Below are 17876 nucleotides of genomic sequence, written 5' to 3'. Positions count from 1 at the left end.
ATTATGGAATCTGAGATCATTTTAGAGTGGGCCATCAGAAAGAACTTAGCTTTATACTGTCAAAGAAAGGCTAAGATGGTCAAGTCATTTTCATTGTGTAGTGTACTTGCACGTTTATTTTTAGGACAAACACATTCGAACTTTATGAAGTTTTTTTGTTTTGTTTTTGCATGTGGAATCTTATGGATGGCTTTCATTTTTTACACTAGAATCTGCCTCATTTACTCTTACATATGTTTAAGTATACTGGCATAAAACATTCAAGAAAAGGATATTGATCTGAAATGCTACCTGAGATGCATAAACATGTCATCAAGTAGAGAAAATGTTGCCCAATATTTTTGAGACAGTTTGATTATTCTTAAAATTTGAAAACCTAAGTTAATGAGATGACTAAATGGTAGATTATTTTGTGTGTGCATGCTAAGAAAAAATGCTTTAGTTTTGAGCTCTTCAATGAGTCTAATTGTGGTAAGGAACAATATAAAATCAGTTTAAAGATCTTTAAAGGTAGAATTTTAAATAGGCATGAACTATAGTGAGAACTTTTAGTAAACATGCTACCTACTCTAAAATCAACCATTTTATTTTCTTAAAGAATATAGGTTGCCTAAAAACACTTTTATCTCTAAATATAGGTTAGCTGTTAATTATTTCATGATTTTTTTTTTTTTTTTTTTTTTTTTCCTCCAATGTAACTTTTTTTGGTGCAGATTCATGGTTCCTAAGTTCTGTATTCAAGTTTTTGGAAATGTTTATTTAAAAACTGTTCTATACAAGTGTTCAAAACATTGTATCTAAAGAGAGTGGCCTGGACTTAAAATATTTGAAATCAGCTTATGCGTGCCTTTTAATTTTTTTTTTAAGTTTCTTACTGCCACATATGGTGTGAAATGACAGTAAGTTGCTTAATGACATACTGCAGTATCTGCTTGCTGTTGGAGACTCAGATGAGATGTTGAAATTGTTCCTGTGCTTGGTAACTATTCTCTGCCAGGCTATAGGAAAGAGGATGTAATTGTTAATACACACCATCCAGTCTTTAATGTGCTGCAACAATGTAGTAATTTGTTTTTTTCATTTGTTCCCACTGCCTTTGTGTACATAGAAAACTTAAAAATTTCCCCCAGTCTGTTAGCAGTTAAGATGTTCCCTAATTTATTAAATATGCCTTTATTCACAATTTGTTTTTTTAGGTTATTCTTAATGCATTATAGAATTAACTATGACTTTGTTTATTTTTATTACAGTATGTAGTTATTGACATATTGTGGTTTGCAGAATTATCAATTGTATAAACTAAACCTTTAAATTAGCTTGGTGTGAGGACTCTTTAATGCTTTAAGTTGGGGAAGGGGTTTGTAGTATGAGATTTTTACCTACTTCAGTTACCCTTATGAAGATGCAGCAAATCAGACTATTTCTATCCCCAGTAATCTCCGTATTCATTTACTGTGCTGGTATGTGTCCATAGCCTTTTTTTTTTTTTTTTTTTTTTTTTTTTGTATCACCACTTGTCCTAGATTTAGCAGTATCTTAAGAATTTTCAGTGGTTTGTATTTTTTCAATTGTCTAAGTATAGTAAGCACAGAATCCTGGCTTATTAGACTTTACATGTCATTTCCAATGCCTCATTTTATAATGAGGAGCCTGTCACTTCACTGACATTTCTCAAAAGCTATTTCTATCCGTTAGTGCATCTGTTTTCAGTTGTCTCAATTTTCTGCATCTTTACACCCAAAACCATTCATCTGTTTTGTTGTGTTAATGGCCATGAGAAATACTGAAGACAGGCTATCTTAATTTTTGAGGCTCTCCCCTTCCAGGAGAGCCTTGTGAACAAGTACTAGTGTTATTAATCAGAGGACCTCAAGGGACTGCTGAAGTAAAAAAAAGGCCTCAACCTAGAAGTCTAGAATGAGTGTGGAAGCCCAGGCAATAGGCCCTACTTTTTTGATTTGTTGAATTGCCATTTAACAGTGGTCTTGATTCTTTCACTATCTTTGTTATCTGTAATGTTTTTTGTTTACTCTTGTGTTGGTTTTGGCTTTTAACGTCCGTGATGATGGAAAAATGTGCAGTAATCTAGAAGATTTGCATTTGCTGATAAACTACACTGTTCACTTTGTAGATATGCTTAAGATGAGTGGATTGTATTACCTAATATGTCTGTGTATCTGTCCATCCATCCATCCATCCATCCTTTCTTCCATCCATCATCCATCCACCCATCCAGTATTGGTTCTGATTTAGTGCTGGGAAACAGTGGAAGTGGGGGATACAGAAGACCCAATTAAGGGGTTTGTGTGGGAGAGAGAAATAACTAGCTGCTTCCTCCATTAAGTATTTCCTTGGAACTTTCTTCTGATTTTACAAAGTAATACAAATCAGAATGGTTGCTTTTACATCTATGTAAGTGTTCCGCAAATGGAATGATCAGTGTTTTTATACCTAAGTCATTATTGAGTTTAGAAATTAAAACTTCATTGGATGTCATACTTGAAGATTGATCTTTTTCTGAACCTCCAGTGGTTGATCAGAGGATATTGGGACAGTTCTATTTTTATACTTTTTATTTTTTGCTCTACCTCTAAAGAGCCAGTACATTAGAGAATAGTAACAACTCCAGTGATCCAGCTGTTTCATCACTGTTTTTGCATCAATGTTATAAAAGTGTATTTGTTTTGTTTTATTTCCGCTCCCCGCCCCCCCCCCCTCGCCTCGCCCGGCCCCGCCAAGATGGTGTCTTGCTCTGTTGCCCAGGCTGGAGTGCAATGGTGCAGTCTCGTTTCAGTGCAACCTCCCACCTCCCAGGTTCGAGCGATTCTCCTGCCTCAGCCTCCTGAGTAGCTGGGATTATACGCACCCGCCAGCACACCTGGCTAATTTCTGTATTTTTACTAGAGAGGGGGTTTCACTGTGTTGGCCAGGATGGTCTCAATCTCCTGACCTCATGATCCACCCACCTCGACCTCCCAAAGTGCTGGGATTACAGGTGTGAGCCATCGCGCCCGGCCAAAAGTGTATGTTTTTAATGGAGTGTGATTTCTAAGATTGCTAAAACTGTTGATTACCAAACCTAGGCTTATTAGGGTTAGAATAAAATGGGTTTGTTTACCATTTGGATGATTGTCATTTTCTAGCTTTTCACTTTGGATTAAAGAAGTGACAAGTAGAAAAAAGAGTTAACAAAATAATACATTATTGCAGTTGGTTTTAAGTACTGTTGTAGCTGTAATAACTTGTTAAGTAGTATAAAGAGGAGGCAAAAAAAAAAAAATGATTTTATGGACCCAAAAGAGGAGATCTGTTAATGATTGTTGTCAGAAGTTTTCCTTATAAGAGTATTTAACTTTAAAATTTTCATGTGTGTTTATATCAAATCAGTCTGAAAAATCCTGTTTAGAGAGGTTAAATATTAGAATTAATCATGCAATCAAGAGAGTGCACAGCTAGCTAACCATTATCCTTCGTTTATGTCCACCACACCTCTTAATCCAGCTTGGAATGAGGAGTGGAGTTTGGTCCTCCACACTTGGTTTGCAAATAAAGAGATGAAGTTTCATGCCACATGTGCATGCTTGTTGGAGCCATTCGTATTTCCATGTATGCTGTTTTTACATTAATAATGCTGTAAAAGAAATGAGAGGTTTAGCTTCAGATTAAAATGGATACCCTGTCTCTACTAAAAAATACAAAAAAATAGCCGGGTGAGGTGGTGGGCGCCTGTAGTCCCAGCTACTCAGGAGGCTGAGCCAGGAGAAGGGCGTAAACCCGGGAGGCGGAGCTTGCAGTGAGCCGAGATCCGGCCACTACACTCCAGCCTGGGTGACAGAGCGAGACTCCGTCTCAAAAAAAAAAAAAAAAAAGGATACTAGTGGAAAGTACAGTAGTTTTCTTCCATAGGGAATATGTGATAGTCTATAAGGTATGAGTTTTCTCTAAACTTCCCAGAGAGAAGAATGATTCTCTTTTGACCAAGAGCCTAATGTAGTATTTTTCCTGCTGAACAAATAGACTCTAATATAAAATGTTTCAGTCTTTTAACAGTCTGAATTTCAGAATCAGATGGGAGAAGGGTGTTTAGCAAAGTTGATTTTTTTTTTTTTTTTTTTTTTTTTTTTTTGGAGACAGAGTTTCACTCTGTCGCCCAGGCTGGAGTGCAGTGGCGAGGTCTCACTCAGCTCACTGCAAGCTCCGCCTCCCGGGTTCACGCCATTCTCCTGCCACAGCCTCCCGAGTAGCTGGGACTACGGCGCCCGTCACTGCACCCGGCTAATTTGTATTTTTTGTAGAAACGGGGTTTCACCCTGTTAGCCAGGATGGTCTCCATCTCCTGACCTCGTGATCCACCCGCCTCGGCCTCCCAAAGTGCTGGGATTACAAGCGTGAGCCACCGCGCCCGGCCAGCAAAGTTGATGTTAAGAAAGAGTTTTATTTTCTCCTGTCAGATCTTTCCCTCAAGGATAAATGGGGGAAAATGTGATTTGCTAAAGAGTGCTGAAAACGTCAGTGACTTGTATGAAATAAACAGCATACAATGCCAGGAAACAAAGGGTATGATTTTGCGAGAGGCTTACAAGCTACGTAGAAAATTTATGGCTTGGCCGGGCACGGTGGCTCAAGCCTGTAATCCCAGCACTTTGGGAGGCCGAGACGGGCGGATCACGAGGTCAGGAGATCGAGACCATCCTGGCTAACACGGTGAAACCCCGTCTCTACTAAAAAAAAATACAAAAAAAACTAGCCGGGCAAGGTGGCGGGCGCCTGTAGTCCCAGCTACTCGGGAGGCTGAGGCAGGAGAATGGCGGGAACCCGGGAGACGGAGCTTGCAGTGAGCTGAGATCGCGCCACTGCACTCCAGCCTGGGCGACAGAGCAAGACTCCTTCTCAAAAAAAAAGAAAAAAAGAAAATTTATGGCTTGGACAACACTTAGTCAACACATACCAAATTTATTGTTGTGTAATGTTAGATAAGCTTTTGTTTTTGTAGAAGTTCTGTTACATCTTTTGAAATACGTCCTAGAAATGATGGAATACTGTATAAGGAATATACAAGAAACCACCATAAGTTCTAAAGACAAAAACATGCCTAGAAACTCAAAGGGGTAGGAACATAACTACTTAGATGCATTTTTTGTTGGAGGTGGGGGATTCCACTCTTTTTAAGCTCTGATTATTTGTCATCTCATTCTACATTTATTCAGCTTTGTGTTAACCTTTATAACTCACTACGGTATTCTTTGAAATTCCCAAATCCTTATTTATTTGACTTTTCAAAACTACTTTTTGAGACCGAGCCCCACTCTGTCGCCCAGGCTGGAGTTCTGTGGCGCGAACTCAGCTCACTGCAAGCTCCGCCTCCCGGGTTCACGCCATTCTGTCTCAGCCTCCCGAGTAGCTGGAACTACAGGCGCCCGCCACATGCCCGGCTAATTTTTTGTATTTTCAGTAGAGACGGGGTTTCACCGCGTTAGCCAGGATGATCTCGATTTCCCGACGTGATCTGCCCGCCTCGGCCTCCAAAAGTGCTGGGATTACAGGCGTGAGCCACCGTGCCCAGCCTTCAAAACTTGCTAACTGTAGAAAACAGTGAAGTAACTTCCTCTGTTGAAATAAAATCTCATTTGATGAGGGTTTAAATACATCTGCTAAAAGTATAGATTTCTCGAAATACATTGATCATGATTCAAAGTGTGGTGAATAAAAAAATTTTCTTTACCAAGTTTTCCTAATAATTTAATTGTAAAATGAAGTCCAAATACCAAGAGATATGACACTGATGTGATTGGTTCTTGGTTTGGCATGCTTTGGAAATTCTACTTTGTCTTGTGTATGCCAGTATGACCTACTTTTTGCCTGGCATGTTATACAATAGTAGATACAAATGGCTTTGAGGTGATGCTTTTAACTACCAAAATTACCATTAAATAGTAGAATGTCGACATCTTGGAAGTGAGTTGCTACTGCTGATGGTTTTCACGTCGTCTGCATTTGAATCTCTGTTGACTGAAACTAAGCTGTGTATTCTCACACTTTATACCATAGATTTTTGTGTGTGTAGGATTCCTTTTCAGTCAAATACGCACTTTGTTTTGAAAAGGAAACGATTTAAAAATGTATATTTACATTTGTCCCAAGGTAAAACGCTTTGGATGTGAGACTATCCGATTTACTGAAAATGTTATTTTTGGAAGCTGTCGTATTTTCAGACAATGCAAATTTCCTGTATTTACTCTAGTTTACTTGGAGAGGAGGATGTAGTGAGGTAAGAGGTCACAATTTAAATTTCACAATATAAGTTTGTCAAAAGGTACTGAGTACAGCAGTGTTCTTTTAAAAGATCATTTAAGCTAACTTTATGTTCCATTTCAATGAGTTCCTTAAATGATATTTTAGCATATTAAAAACTAGCCCTTTCTCATCCTTTTCAAGTTAGGATTCATAGTGCCTACTCCTTCCTGGGTTTTTGGTGCTTCCTGGGAATCCGCTGTTCAAATCGGCATACCGTGGTGGAGCCTTTTTAAAATATGTATTTTCTCAGTTTGAAGGCTTATTTAAAATTAAAATAAATTATGAAAGTTTTCTGCTCTCAAAGATCTGTTTGGAAGAGTAAGTGTATTCAGTACTTCCTATGCCTTAATGTGTTTTCGATCTTAAACTAGTCTTCACAAGCTTTTACCACTCCAGTTGAGATGTATACGTTAACTTAGACTAATGTTTAAAGACAGATACTTAAAAGCAACGTACCATAAAAATCTTCAGAAATTGTTACAAAGAAGAGTGAAAGAAAACAAGGGGTTTTTACCATATGCATTTTCTGTTTTAAATTTAGCGTAGTGGATAATTTGTTTTAAAAATACATAATTTGTAGAATTACTGCCCAGTTTGTGTTTGAAACATAAATCCTGGGGTGGACGACATTAAATTAAAAAAAAAAGTGGGCATACAGTATATTTTAATTTTTCACACTGAATCGTACATTTGCGCTGTGCCTTATTTCTACCGTGTTCTTCCTACTGTTGGACATACAAAGAGACTTTCCTTAGAACTGTGACTTGATTAGATGCTGCAGGATACTGGATCCGGTCGGAGCACCGCGGAGCTTTCGAGATGCGGAGAAGCAAAGCTGGCCGCTAGTGGGCGCTGTGGCTCCGTGGAAGTCACGGACGAGCGTCGGCACCGGCGCTCGACCGACAAAGTAGTGAGTTGTTCCTGCCGGCTCTGCTCTGGGGTCTTCCAGACGCCGTGTGAGAAGCACATGCCTTGACTTTTCCATCTCACACTCTCTAAATCTCTGGTCACTTTGGGAAGCCCGCGTGTCTCCTAGGGTCTAGTGAAACGGTCCCCGCGGTCGTGCCTGTGCCGGCGACACGCGGGGAAAGCTCCAGGGGCGCCAGGAGGGAAGGGAGACGCCCGCAGAGAAGGCGGGAGGCGACGACGCTCGGGCCCTGATTAGAGCTGCCAATTCCGGCGCCGCGTCGCGGGAATCGTCTTGCAATTCCCGGCCCCACTGACTGAAGAGGAGCTGTAGGCGATTGGTACCAAAATCAAGTGGGAAGCCCTCGCCGAGAGGCGTTGGGAGAAGCGCGCAGAAGCCGGGAGCTCTAAGGGTGTGCACGGAGTGCAAGTCCTGCATGCGGGGCAGCGCCGCATCTGCGGAGGGTAGGCGCCGAGCGGAGCCCGTTGCCTTCCGCACCGCGCGAGGTAAAGCCGCGCCCACTGATTCCGCCTAGGGGGAAGGCGCACCCGGGCGCGGGGACAGGTGGCCCGCTACTCTGCCGTCGCTGTTTCCGTCTGCACAGCGCCCAGGAGGCCTCTTGCCGCCCCGGGGACGCCCTGTGCACGCGCGGAGCGCTTCTCCTGCCTGGCGTCTGCTCCGCTCCCGCCGCCCGCGGGAGCCGGGGCGGGGCTCACCTGTCAGCCCGCGCCCCGCCTCATGGCGCCCAATGTCGGGCGGAGATGGCGGACGGACGGACCGGCCGCCCAACCAGCGCACGGCGCCTGAGCCGCGGGCCAATGGCCTTCGCGCGGCGGGGCGGGGCCCCGCGTTTATAGCGCTCTGACAGCGCGCCGGCCGCGCTGACTCTCCTCGGCGGGGACCGCGGCGCCGGCCGAAGTGAGGAGCTGCGCACGCAGCGGGTCCCGGCGCCCTCCCCGCACACAAAGGCCCGCGCACGTCCGGAGCCCGCGGCGGGGACCGAGCTCCCTCCTGCCTGCCTTGGGGTCCGGGAGCCGCGCGGACTGAGGAGGCTCCTGCGCGCCCGGAGGCGTCCTACTCCGCTCCGTGCTCCGGGACATGGAACCGCGCCGACGCGGCGCCCGCGCACTCGGGCCGCTGCCCGCTGCACTGGATCTATAATCACAGGCGACCCCGCTCCGGGCGCAGCGCCCGTCGTTCGCGCCGGTAGTCTCTGCTCCGGGTCTTTGTGTCCCAGCCCGCACCCGCCCCGCGCCCACCCGCTCGCCGCGGCCGGCCCGGCACCCTGGAGCCACACGGGAGTCGGCCGTCCGAGCTGCGTCTGGCGCGGCGCCCCGGAACCCCAAGTCGGCCGCGCCACCGCGCCCCGCGCGTGCGCTCCCGCCCCGCGCCCTGAGGGCCCTGGAGGGCGAGCGCACCTGGCCCGGCGACCGCTGGAGCTGCGCAGCGCGCCCCGGAGCTGCTTGCGGGCGCCTGCTCTCTTCCCCGCCAGTCTGCCCTGGAGGATTGGGGGTCCCAGCCTGCGTCCGGTCCGTCCCTTCTTGGCCCGGAGTGCGTGGAGCTGGGAGTGGCTTCGCCATGGCTGTGAGGAGGGACTCCGTGTGGAAGTACTGCTGGGGAGTTTTGATGGTTTTATGCAGAACTGCGATTTCCAAATCGATAGTTTTAGAGCCTATCTATTGGAATTCCTCGAACTCCAAGTAAGTGGCGTCCGCGATCCCCCTAGGTCCTCACCCCGGGGTCCGCCGCGCCGTCCAGGCTGGAGGAGGGGTCAGTCCGCGGGGCCTTGGAGCCTGTTTCTGGAACCTCGGTTCCCCGTCCCCCACTCCCAACCCCCGCCCCATTTCACTAGGTGGAGACTCCTCGCTCGCCTTTCCAACCCGAGCGCCCCTGGAAGGGACGGTCTCCCCGCCTTTCCTCCCCCGAGCGCTCCCGGGCGCTAAAAGCTCCTATCGGCTCCGGTGACACGTCCGGGAAGGTATCAGATGGCGATACCTGACCCTCTGTTGTTTTCGAGGACGAAGGACATGGCCACAGTCTAGGCTGGCCGGCGCGCAGGGACTGGCGGGCTCTGGAGAGAGGCGGAGATGCTGCATTCACCGGGAGCGCGGGCGGCGGGGTCCGGGGCCCGCGGGCGACCAGGGTGGCAGGACGCGGGCAGCGGAGCGCGTGCTGGAGAGGGGAGCCTGGGGTCGCTACGCTGCCCGCAGAGCGCTGGAGCCGATGCACCTTGGCACCGCGCCGCCAGCCCGAGGGTGCGCGGGGAGCTCGCCTGCTTCGCAGGAGAACTCGGGCGGCGAGCCCTTTTCTCCGCGCCCGGGAGACGGGCCTTAGGCTTCTCCCTGAGGGCCCGCCGCACCTCGGCCTCCCGCTTCGTTCATAAGCCGGTAGCCCCGGAGTATGCGGTCTCGATAGCCGACCTGATTGTAATGCACTTTCTATAAAAGCTTAGGGCCCTGCCCAGTCGACACTGCTCCTGAAGCCTTCTCCCTCGGGACCCTGGTAGGAATGGGATCCTTAGGATCAGACTCGCTCTTATCGGACGCTACAGCCGGGAGCGAGCCAGGCCTTGTGGAGAGTAACTTTCAGTTTGGGCCACCAGAGTGCATTCAGAATTTAGAAAATGCCATCCATCCCTAAATCTGTGTGGTCATAACTCGTAGTCATTTGGCCATTCAGTACTGTATATCCCCTGATTTCGAATCACAGCCAAAACATGTTTTACAGAATCATGGAATTGTGGTCTCGGGAAACTTGGAGAAGAAGTATGCAGACATTAGCTGGTTTCTGGAGAAAACGTTTGAGATCAGAAGTAAAATCAATGACCTAATTGAAGTTGAGCAAGTTGGGCCTGGTTTTAGGAGAAAAGAAATGGGGGATTTGATTTAGAAATCACGTCTTAATTAAAGGAGTGTGTCCGTTCTCTTAAAAGTGTCAAATTTCAAATTCACTAACATGTTAACCAAGTATCCCTTTAGGAAAAGGGCAAAAACGTCGGTTACAAATCGGTTTAAACAAATGTTTGTATGATGCTAGAAGGCACTTTCAACACCGCTCATTCGGAGAAGTTACTTAGCTCAGTCTCCTTCTATGTAGTCTGCTCTTGCATGGATTGTATTTTTAATGTAAATTATTGTATTTTCTGATGAAGTACTGGCGGCGGCATCTTTGCATCGATGCCGGCTCGGGAGGCGCCAGGTGGTGCCGGAAGGAGCCGGGCTAGGACCTCGTGCTGCAGCGGGCCCCGGAGTCCGGGGGAGGCGGGCGGGCGGGCGGGCGGGCGAGGCGGCCGCGGGGAGCCCGCGGCGCAGCTGTCCGCCCGGTGCCTCCAGAGGTCACTCTTCCATGCGGAATCGCGCAGCGCCGGGCCTCGCCCCTCCCCCAGGCAGCCTGCTCCAGCCACTCTGCACTTTCACTGACCGGCTCTCTTTAGGGCTGATTTTTTTTTTTCTATAAGGATTTAATATTTCTGCTTAAATCTAGTTGAAAAAATTCCGTTAGCCTCTTCAGCGTTTAGTTCAGTGTGTGTGTATCTTTATCTTTGCGTTATTATTAACTATTAGTTTGTGTGTATCCGGTAGGAGGATTAGAAATACCTAGTTGAGAGAAAAAGAAAGGTAGAACAATAGTTATTTCAACCTAAGGTTTCGACATTAATAACTTCTTTTTGTAATGTGTTGAGGTGGGGTGTCCCGGGGGGAGGTGACAGGTATTTACCACCCCCCCCCCCCCCCCCGCATTCTGATGATGAAGGTGAGTGTGTCTTTCCCAGCTAAGTCCAGACCTGCGAGGCCCCTGCGTTTCGGGAAGCCTGCCGTTTGCGCGGCTGAGGTTGCTGCTGCTGTCTTGTCCTCCACAGGCAGCATTTCTTTTAAAATTCTCCTGATAACGGCCTGCCTGGATGACTGGATAATGTGTCCCTGGAAAAGGTCTCCTTTGCAGCTGAATGCTAGCTCCAGAGATCAGAAAGATTTCTTCCTGTAGGAGCCATAGGAAAGAGCCCTCTCTGAGTTTTTGAGAATGCATACAACGCCCTGATGCCAGGGGGTCGCTTTCCTTGGGGAAGTTTTATATTTATTTCCGGGGGAAAGTTTCAGTTGGTAAATATGATGTGGCAGGAAGGTAATCAAATGCATTGAAGTTTCACATCAGTTCCTATGAACTGTGGAACAATTCATTTGTAATGAAGCCGCCATCAGTAATTAGATTTGTTTCATTCAGAGGTCAGCTTTTTTAGCAGGTGGTCGACACAGGGAGCATGCAGCAGCTGTTTGGATACAGGGTCCAGAAAACCCTTTGTAAATTCAGCGTCTCCGTAACTACTTTAATCACATTGTTGGCTGGCCCGCCGCTGACTGTATGTAATAATGGAAAGATGTCCTGCGTGCTGAAACAGTAGCTGCCCTGTTAGGTTATTCACATTGCTTTGATATGTTCTGGTAGAGTTGGGTCTGTTGTAGCCATTTTGGTTGTTTAAAGTTTTTGTTTGTTTTTTGTTTTTTGGTTTTTTTCTTTTAACTCAGAGAACAGTAATGCCTAGCTTCCATTTTTAACTAACACTTCAGTGAAACATTTTTTTCCAAGAGGGAAAAAATTTTGGCCTAAGTAAAGTAGTAGGCTCTTTTTCAAACAAAAATTAATTTAATTTTAATGTGAGCAAATCTGTATTGGTATGGTGTTCTTCAATGCATTACACTGACTTTGTTGAGAATTTCGAGTACTCATGCCTTATGTCTGGGGTTGCCATTCCCTATGCATCACATACTAGTTAGTTAACATAGCATGTGGCTTTTCCCATGTAATTTTTTCTCTATGTAATACTGGTACATAGAATGACTTTGATATAAAAGAATGGCTGGCTAATATCCAGATAACGTATAATACATGGGCTTCACCACAATCAGGCTCTGAATAAATACAGACCTGTCAGAGATTGATAAAATAAACTACAATGGATAGTGCTGTTTAAACAGTCCATTCAATAACATATATAAGCCAGCCTGCCTTCCATTGTGTCTGAAATTCTTATTTTTGTAGGTAAACAAATGCACATTCAGCGCTGATTGAATAGCCCCTTGAACTATGCTCCACAGTTTGCGTTTGGGTTAATCTTGTCGGTTTTAATATAGAGAGAAAAAAGCTCAAAGCACCAGGGGTGGAATTGTTAGTGCTTTCACATCCACATTCCTCACATTTTGTCAGGATGATAAACTGTAGGTAATGGACTGTCGTCGTTCTACAGGACAACTGAGCCAGGCAGAGCACAAAGACCAAGCCAAAACGACACCTCACAACATGCTTGGTAGCCTTGTTTTCAGATGAGAATTTATTTGAGAATCATGTGTCTAGGGACTGCACATCTTAACCTCAACAATTACAGCTTCAAGCCTCAGAAACAGGAGCTAGAGGTTAAGATGATTTGTTAAGCACTCGGTTCTAAATCTTTTACAAAGCATAAGCTGTTGACGCTTGTTCTACTGATGCAAAGAAATGCAAATGACTCCAACATTTCCAAAGGCTTCTGACTTAAGCTAAAGTATGTGGACAGGTGAATTAGCCATTGACCTGAAGACCAGCTAAAAACTACGCGTTTGAATGGTTTCTCCATGTAGAGTCAGCTGAAGAACAATTGGTAGATTTATATTAAAACCTCTTGTCTGTAAACTTACTGAGGTACATCCTTCAGTTGGTGGATCAGTGAGATAATTGCCTTCAGATGAACATGTGACTGGAGCAACTAAATCTTTGGTGTCTTTCCTTCCACTGAAATCTTCCAGGTAGCTCCCGAGAGCTTCAGTGTGACACCAAACTCCGGGCGACGTTTTAGAGTGCGTTCACCTAATGGGAAACTATTAGATCCCAGCATGACTGCAGTAATGCGTCATAGGAATGGGAGTGGCAGGGAAAAAGGAAATACAGATTGTAGACCCTAATACAGAAATTTTTAGGAAAGGTATTTCTTTAACATTTTATGAAACCTTCATTCTTAAAATGCTTAATTGCAAATTAGACAAAAAAGAAGTGCTCTTCTAAGGAAGATGATTAAACTGGTCCTCCTATCAGCCTAATCTCTGCCTGCCTTTGCTGCTGACATAAAGAACTTGTTTTTCAGGTCACTTAATATACATCTACATAGATTTGCTTATGAGCTCACCCTTTGTGTAGCGGAGTAGAGCCTTAAAGAGGAGTGCTCAACTGTTTAAAATATTTTGATTAAAATATACAGAACCCATAGAACTATAAGCTTCTAGTCAGGAATTAGCTCTTTCAGGGAAGAGCTCCCCCCTTCTTTTTAAGGGGGGAATTAGAAAGAGGCTGGGGGAGGAATATAAGAACAGCAAAGAAGGAAGGATAGCAAATGGGACATGTTCCGAACAGCTTGGAAAAACTCCTGTGGCTTCATTGTCTCTATGAAGCCAAAGAATACAAAGACATAAGTAATTCAGCCCTTCTCCCATGATGGAAGGTGGAAGCCGTTGACATGCCTCCCCTGTTTAACTTGTTTAACTCCCATTTTAAATTCAGCACGATACTGGCCGTGTGAACTCTGAAGATTTCTTTAGTAATCCATTTTGTAGTTCCGAATCAAAAACAAAGTGAAAGGGTCTGACACAATTTGCTTTTATTTTTAGGCAAATCAACCCTGGTCATAGTTAATAAGGGGATTACAACTCAGACTAGGTCTTTACAGATGTGATGTAAATCAAGGGCAGAGTATAAAGAAACTGATCCCTTTTGATTGAAGTATGGTAAAAAGGCATAGAGAAACTAGCAGCAGTAATCTGATTGTATGGCAATAAAACCACCATTTTCTGTCTTTCAGATAAAAATAATGTGGTAAATCCATGCAGTTCATAAGATGTAAAGGCAGATAAAGGGTGAAGCCATGGCAACATATAGATTAGCTTGATGTTAGAAATGACACGTCTCTGAAAAGGGTGCGGGACGAAGGCCCTTGCCTCCAGGCTGTTGGGCATTATGTGAGAACCACACAGACTTGGAAACTGGGATTAGGAAGTATGAAAGCTCTACTTGTGGTCTGGGATGGCTGAGGCGGTAAAGAAAAGCTGCTCAGTTCTTGCTCATTGGTGGTGGATAATATGGCAAAGGTAGATTTCATTGACAGCCTTTTTTATAGATTGAGATCGAGGCTGATTAAAACTTCAGATCACTGCAGTTGTTAGGGCCTGGGAGATTTTCCTTTTTAACTCCTGGCCTAACAGCGGCAGCCGTTCTGTAGGATTAACTGCACTTCGCGGTCGTTGCCTTAATCTATTTGGGCTTCAGGCAGGGACATGCTGGGAAGGAACAGAGAGCAGAGGGGATAGGTAGGGCTGGGGTTATCTGAAAAGAAAACAGAGACCTTTTGATTTCAGCCATCTTTTCAGGCCCAGCTCCCTCGCCCGCTGCATGGGAGAAGCAAAGGTAAACAGGACGCATTGTCCCTCTCCCTCAGCCGCAGAGCTCTTCTGGGAGTTTTGTCTTTCCCACCCTGGAAAAAAAGATATAATACAGTTTTTAAAAGGGGAGGGGGGAATTCAGTTTTCATTCAAATGAATAGTAATCCAAGATGCCAGAAGCAGTGGGCTCTACCTACATGTAATTTTACACATAAATGTGAGTCTTAAACTTTGAGTTGAATGGGGTAGGCTACATTACCGTAAACTACAGGATTATAAAAATGTTAATGCTGCCCAGCTTTAAAGTCAAAAACAAAAAAAATCTCTGTGCTGTTGTTGTCCTGAACAACCTTGTAAATAAGCTAGACTTTTGTTTTTGCCTTCCATACTCTCCATTTCAGCCATGAAACAAAATAAGTCATTGAAACCACGATTGGGTTCCATGCAGAGTGACATCCGCAATTGGGTCAAGCCAGAAGGAAATACTTGCTCGATTGCCTCCTATTTGGCATCATAGAAAAGTCTTGGCACTTCTTTGGGAGAGTCTGAACTCTCAAGACATTGAAAATGCCAAAGGCTGCAAACACCCTGAGTGTCTTTCTTGATGGAGTGCGTCTTGGTGTGTTTTACAGAGGGGAATTCAGTGCTGTTGTTTTTTGTTGTGTTTTTGTTTTTGTTTTTGTTTTTAACAGCAACATAGGGCCCTTCTAGACTCTTGGATTCTCTAAGTGTCTGACGAAAATGGTCATTAAATAGTAAATATTATATTTTAGACCCATTTCACTGATTTTGTTCCAGATTCTCAACTGACTTGAGCATCTGTTTGGGGCTGTAGATATATTGCCTTTGTTGCCTGTTTTTCTCATTACTATGGGAATTACTATAGCCACTACTATGTAGCTCTCATAGACTGAAAACATTTTTAAAGTATTGCATATAGGCTGGCCATATCCAGTGCCTGTTACTTTACCTTCTTTTTCTGACTTAATTCAGCAACCTGTATTAATAGATCCATTTCATTTGTCTAGCTTCATCAGAGAAGGGATACCCCCTAATTTACAAGCTGGTCACATCCAAGCACCTTGCATTCTACACTTGACAATGATTGCTAATGGCCCATTCAACTAAAGTATTTGCTTGTTAACAGGGAACAGAGCATGATAAATGTCCAGCAAGCTTGCCGCCTCCTTCAGCTTTTCAAACGCAGACTGGTGCATATTTATGGCAGGCAAATGACAAAAGAAAAAGCTGAATTGCCCTGGCCTCCAGCTTTCTATCAGAAACAGGGTTAAAGTGATTAAAGCAATCATTCAAGAAAGCCCTGCCATTTGTTTACTAACCTTCATCCAACATTTAGCTTTGCAGTCTACCTGTGAGAAGATATTTCAGAAGTATTAGAGATAAGGAAGGAAGATCTAGCAAATCAGTGAAAAGAGTAGGTGACCGGTTATAAAATGCTTTCCATGCACATCGAATGCCAGGCAAGCCTATTTCTGTTATTCCAGCAGAGATCAGCAGTGGCTCTAGACTATTAACATGTTTTCCTTTCATGTATAAATTCAAATATGTAATTCTAGTCCAAAACATTCTGTGGCTGGTAGGTACATACTTGCTGATTTCAAATAAGAAAACATAGCAAGGGAAAGCTCCATTAAACAAGTTGTTTCTGCCCTTAGTAATTCTCTAAACAAAATAGGAAGAAAAAGTGGGTAGTAGTGGAGTATTAATAGTGTGCTCTTTTCATTCTCTAACCCCCCGAGTAGGTAAGCGTTCAAACTGCTCTGTGGGGGGCATACAGTTAGAGCCCCGTGAATGAACCACTGCTGTTCTGCCATACTTTATTAATTTATTTATATTATTATTTTATTGTTTTTATATATTATAATTATTTGTTTATATTACTAGTATATTTTCTCAATTTAAATCCTGTTGCATCCAATTTTAATTACAATATTTGTATCTGTCTTCCCATACTTGCTACCCACGTACATACCCATTGCCACTGCGGCCTCATCCATGTTTTCCGTGTATACCACTCTCATATCACCCCAGAATAATTATGAGTGCTAGCCAGACTTTTGAAACCAGTAGAGTCAACATGTTTGTGTTTGAGGAAAGCCTGTAATGCTTTAGCATTTTTGGCAGGGGTGTATGTGTGTTTAAGTGGGGTGGGCGCAACTCTGTATTGTCTGCCCATTCTACTGTTGTTCCCAATCCACGCTCCCTGCGGGGCACCTAACCTGTGTGCATGGCAAAGAATTTCCGACCTTCAGAGCAAGAAGTGTTTCTCAGTTGATCTCTTCCAGCCTAAGGTTATAGCTGGTGAATTACAATCATTGCTCTTTCCACACCTTTACCTGGACTTCCCATGGCCCTAAAATATTTGCCCAGAATCAGAATTGTCTAATGAGTGAGTGGGGCAGGGCAGATCGTGTTCAAGACCAGCTGAGAATGTACCTAGTTGCACAAGAAGTTAGAAAATGTCATCTTTTACTTATCTACCAGAAATATATTCGAGGTACATTTTATATTTTTTTTAAAAAGCGAGTTCTGATAGGCCTTGAATCCGCCCTTTCTGTGGGAAAATGAATCATTATTATAATGGACTATCCAGTAAAGTTCATGATTTCTCCTAGACATGTTCTGTCTTTCTGACATAGATGAAGAGTGATCTCTTTAAGTCTTTTCTTCGTAATCCGTAGCGCTTTGTACTTTGATGTACTTAGAAAAAACCATTTACACGGTACCTCATGATTGATGGGCAAGTCTTCACCACTCTGCCTGTCCTAAAAGTCAGGGACACACCTCCTCCATTTCATCAGTCCCTACTTCTGTCCAGCATTGGCATTCAGTAAGCTGTAGTGGAATGGACAGACAACCCAGATTTGTGTTGATGGCAGCTTACCCTGTCTTAACTGTCATCCTTCTGCTACGAGACGTGGATGGGACCTGAGTCCATGGGACTGCTCAGAGGTCCCTGGCTCTTGAACTTTAGGGCACCAGAATCCCCTGCAGGGCTTGAGAAAACACGGGTTTCTGGGCCCCATCCCCAGAGTTCCTGATTCCTGAGGTCTGGGGTGGAGCTTGAAGATGGACATGTTTAACAAGCTCCCAGGTGATGCTGGCCAACTGCTGCCTCAAGGCCACACTGAGAACCGTCGCCCTACACCAGCCTTTCTGGGAAAACAACTCAACATGAAAGCTGTTTGGGAATCTCTGAAGAAATCTGTGGTCCCTGCCTTGTTGGGGGAGCAACAGGAATCTAAACCGTTGAT

The 17876-nt window shown here is 44.6% G+C and overlaps 1 protein-coding gene across 2 annotated transcripts in view; it reads left to right on the top strand.

The window, feature by feature from the left end:
* The first annotated feature begins 8081 nt into the window (after nt 1–8081).
* Nucleotides 8082–17876, top strand: part of EFNB2 (ephrin B2) — a 44222-nt gene continuing 34427 nt past the window's right edge. For both annotated transcript variants that reach the window (XM_045377405.3, XM_005586213.5), the window contains exon 1: nt 8082–8901. In XM_045377405.3, the coding sequence (XP_045233340.1) occupies nt 8780–8901 (122 nt within the window). In that variant the 5' untranslated portion in view covers nt 8082–8779. The remainder of the gene's footprint in view (nt 8902–17876) is intronic.

This window comes from Macaca fascicularis, chromosome 17 (assembly GCF_037993035.2).
Source record: "Macaca fascicularis isolate 582-1 chromosome 17, T2T-MFA8v1.1".
Lineage (NCBI taxonomy): Eukaryota > Metazoa > Chordata > Mammalia > Primates > Cercopithecidae > Macaca > Macaca fascicularis.
The sequence above is the reverse complement of the archived record's forward strand: the minus strand, read 5'-3'. Positions and strand labels throughout refer to the sequence as shown.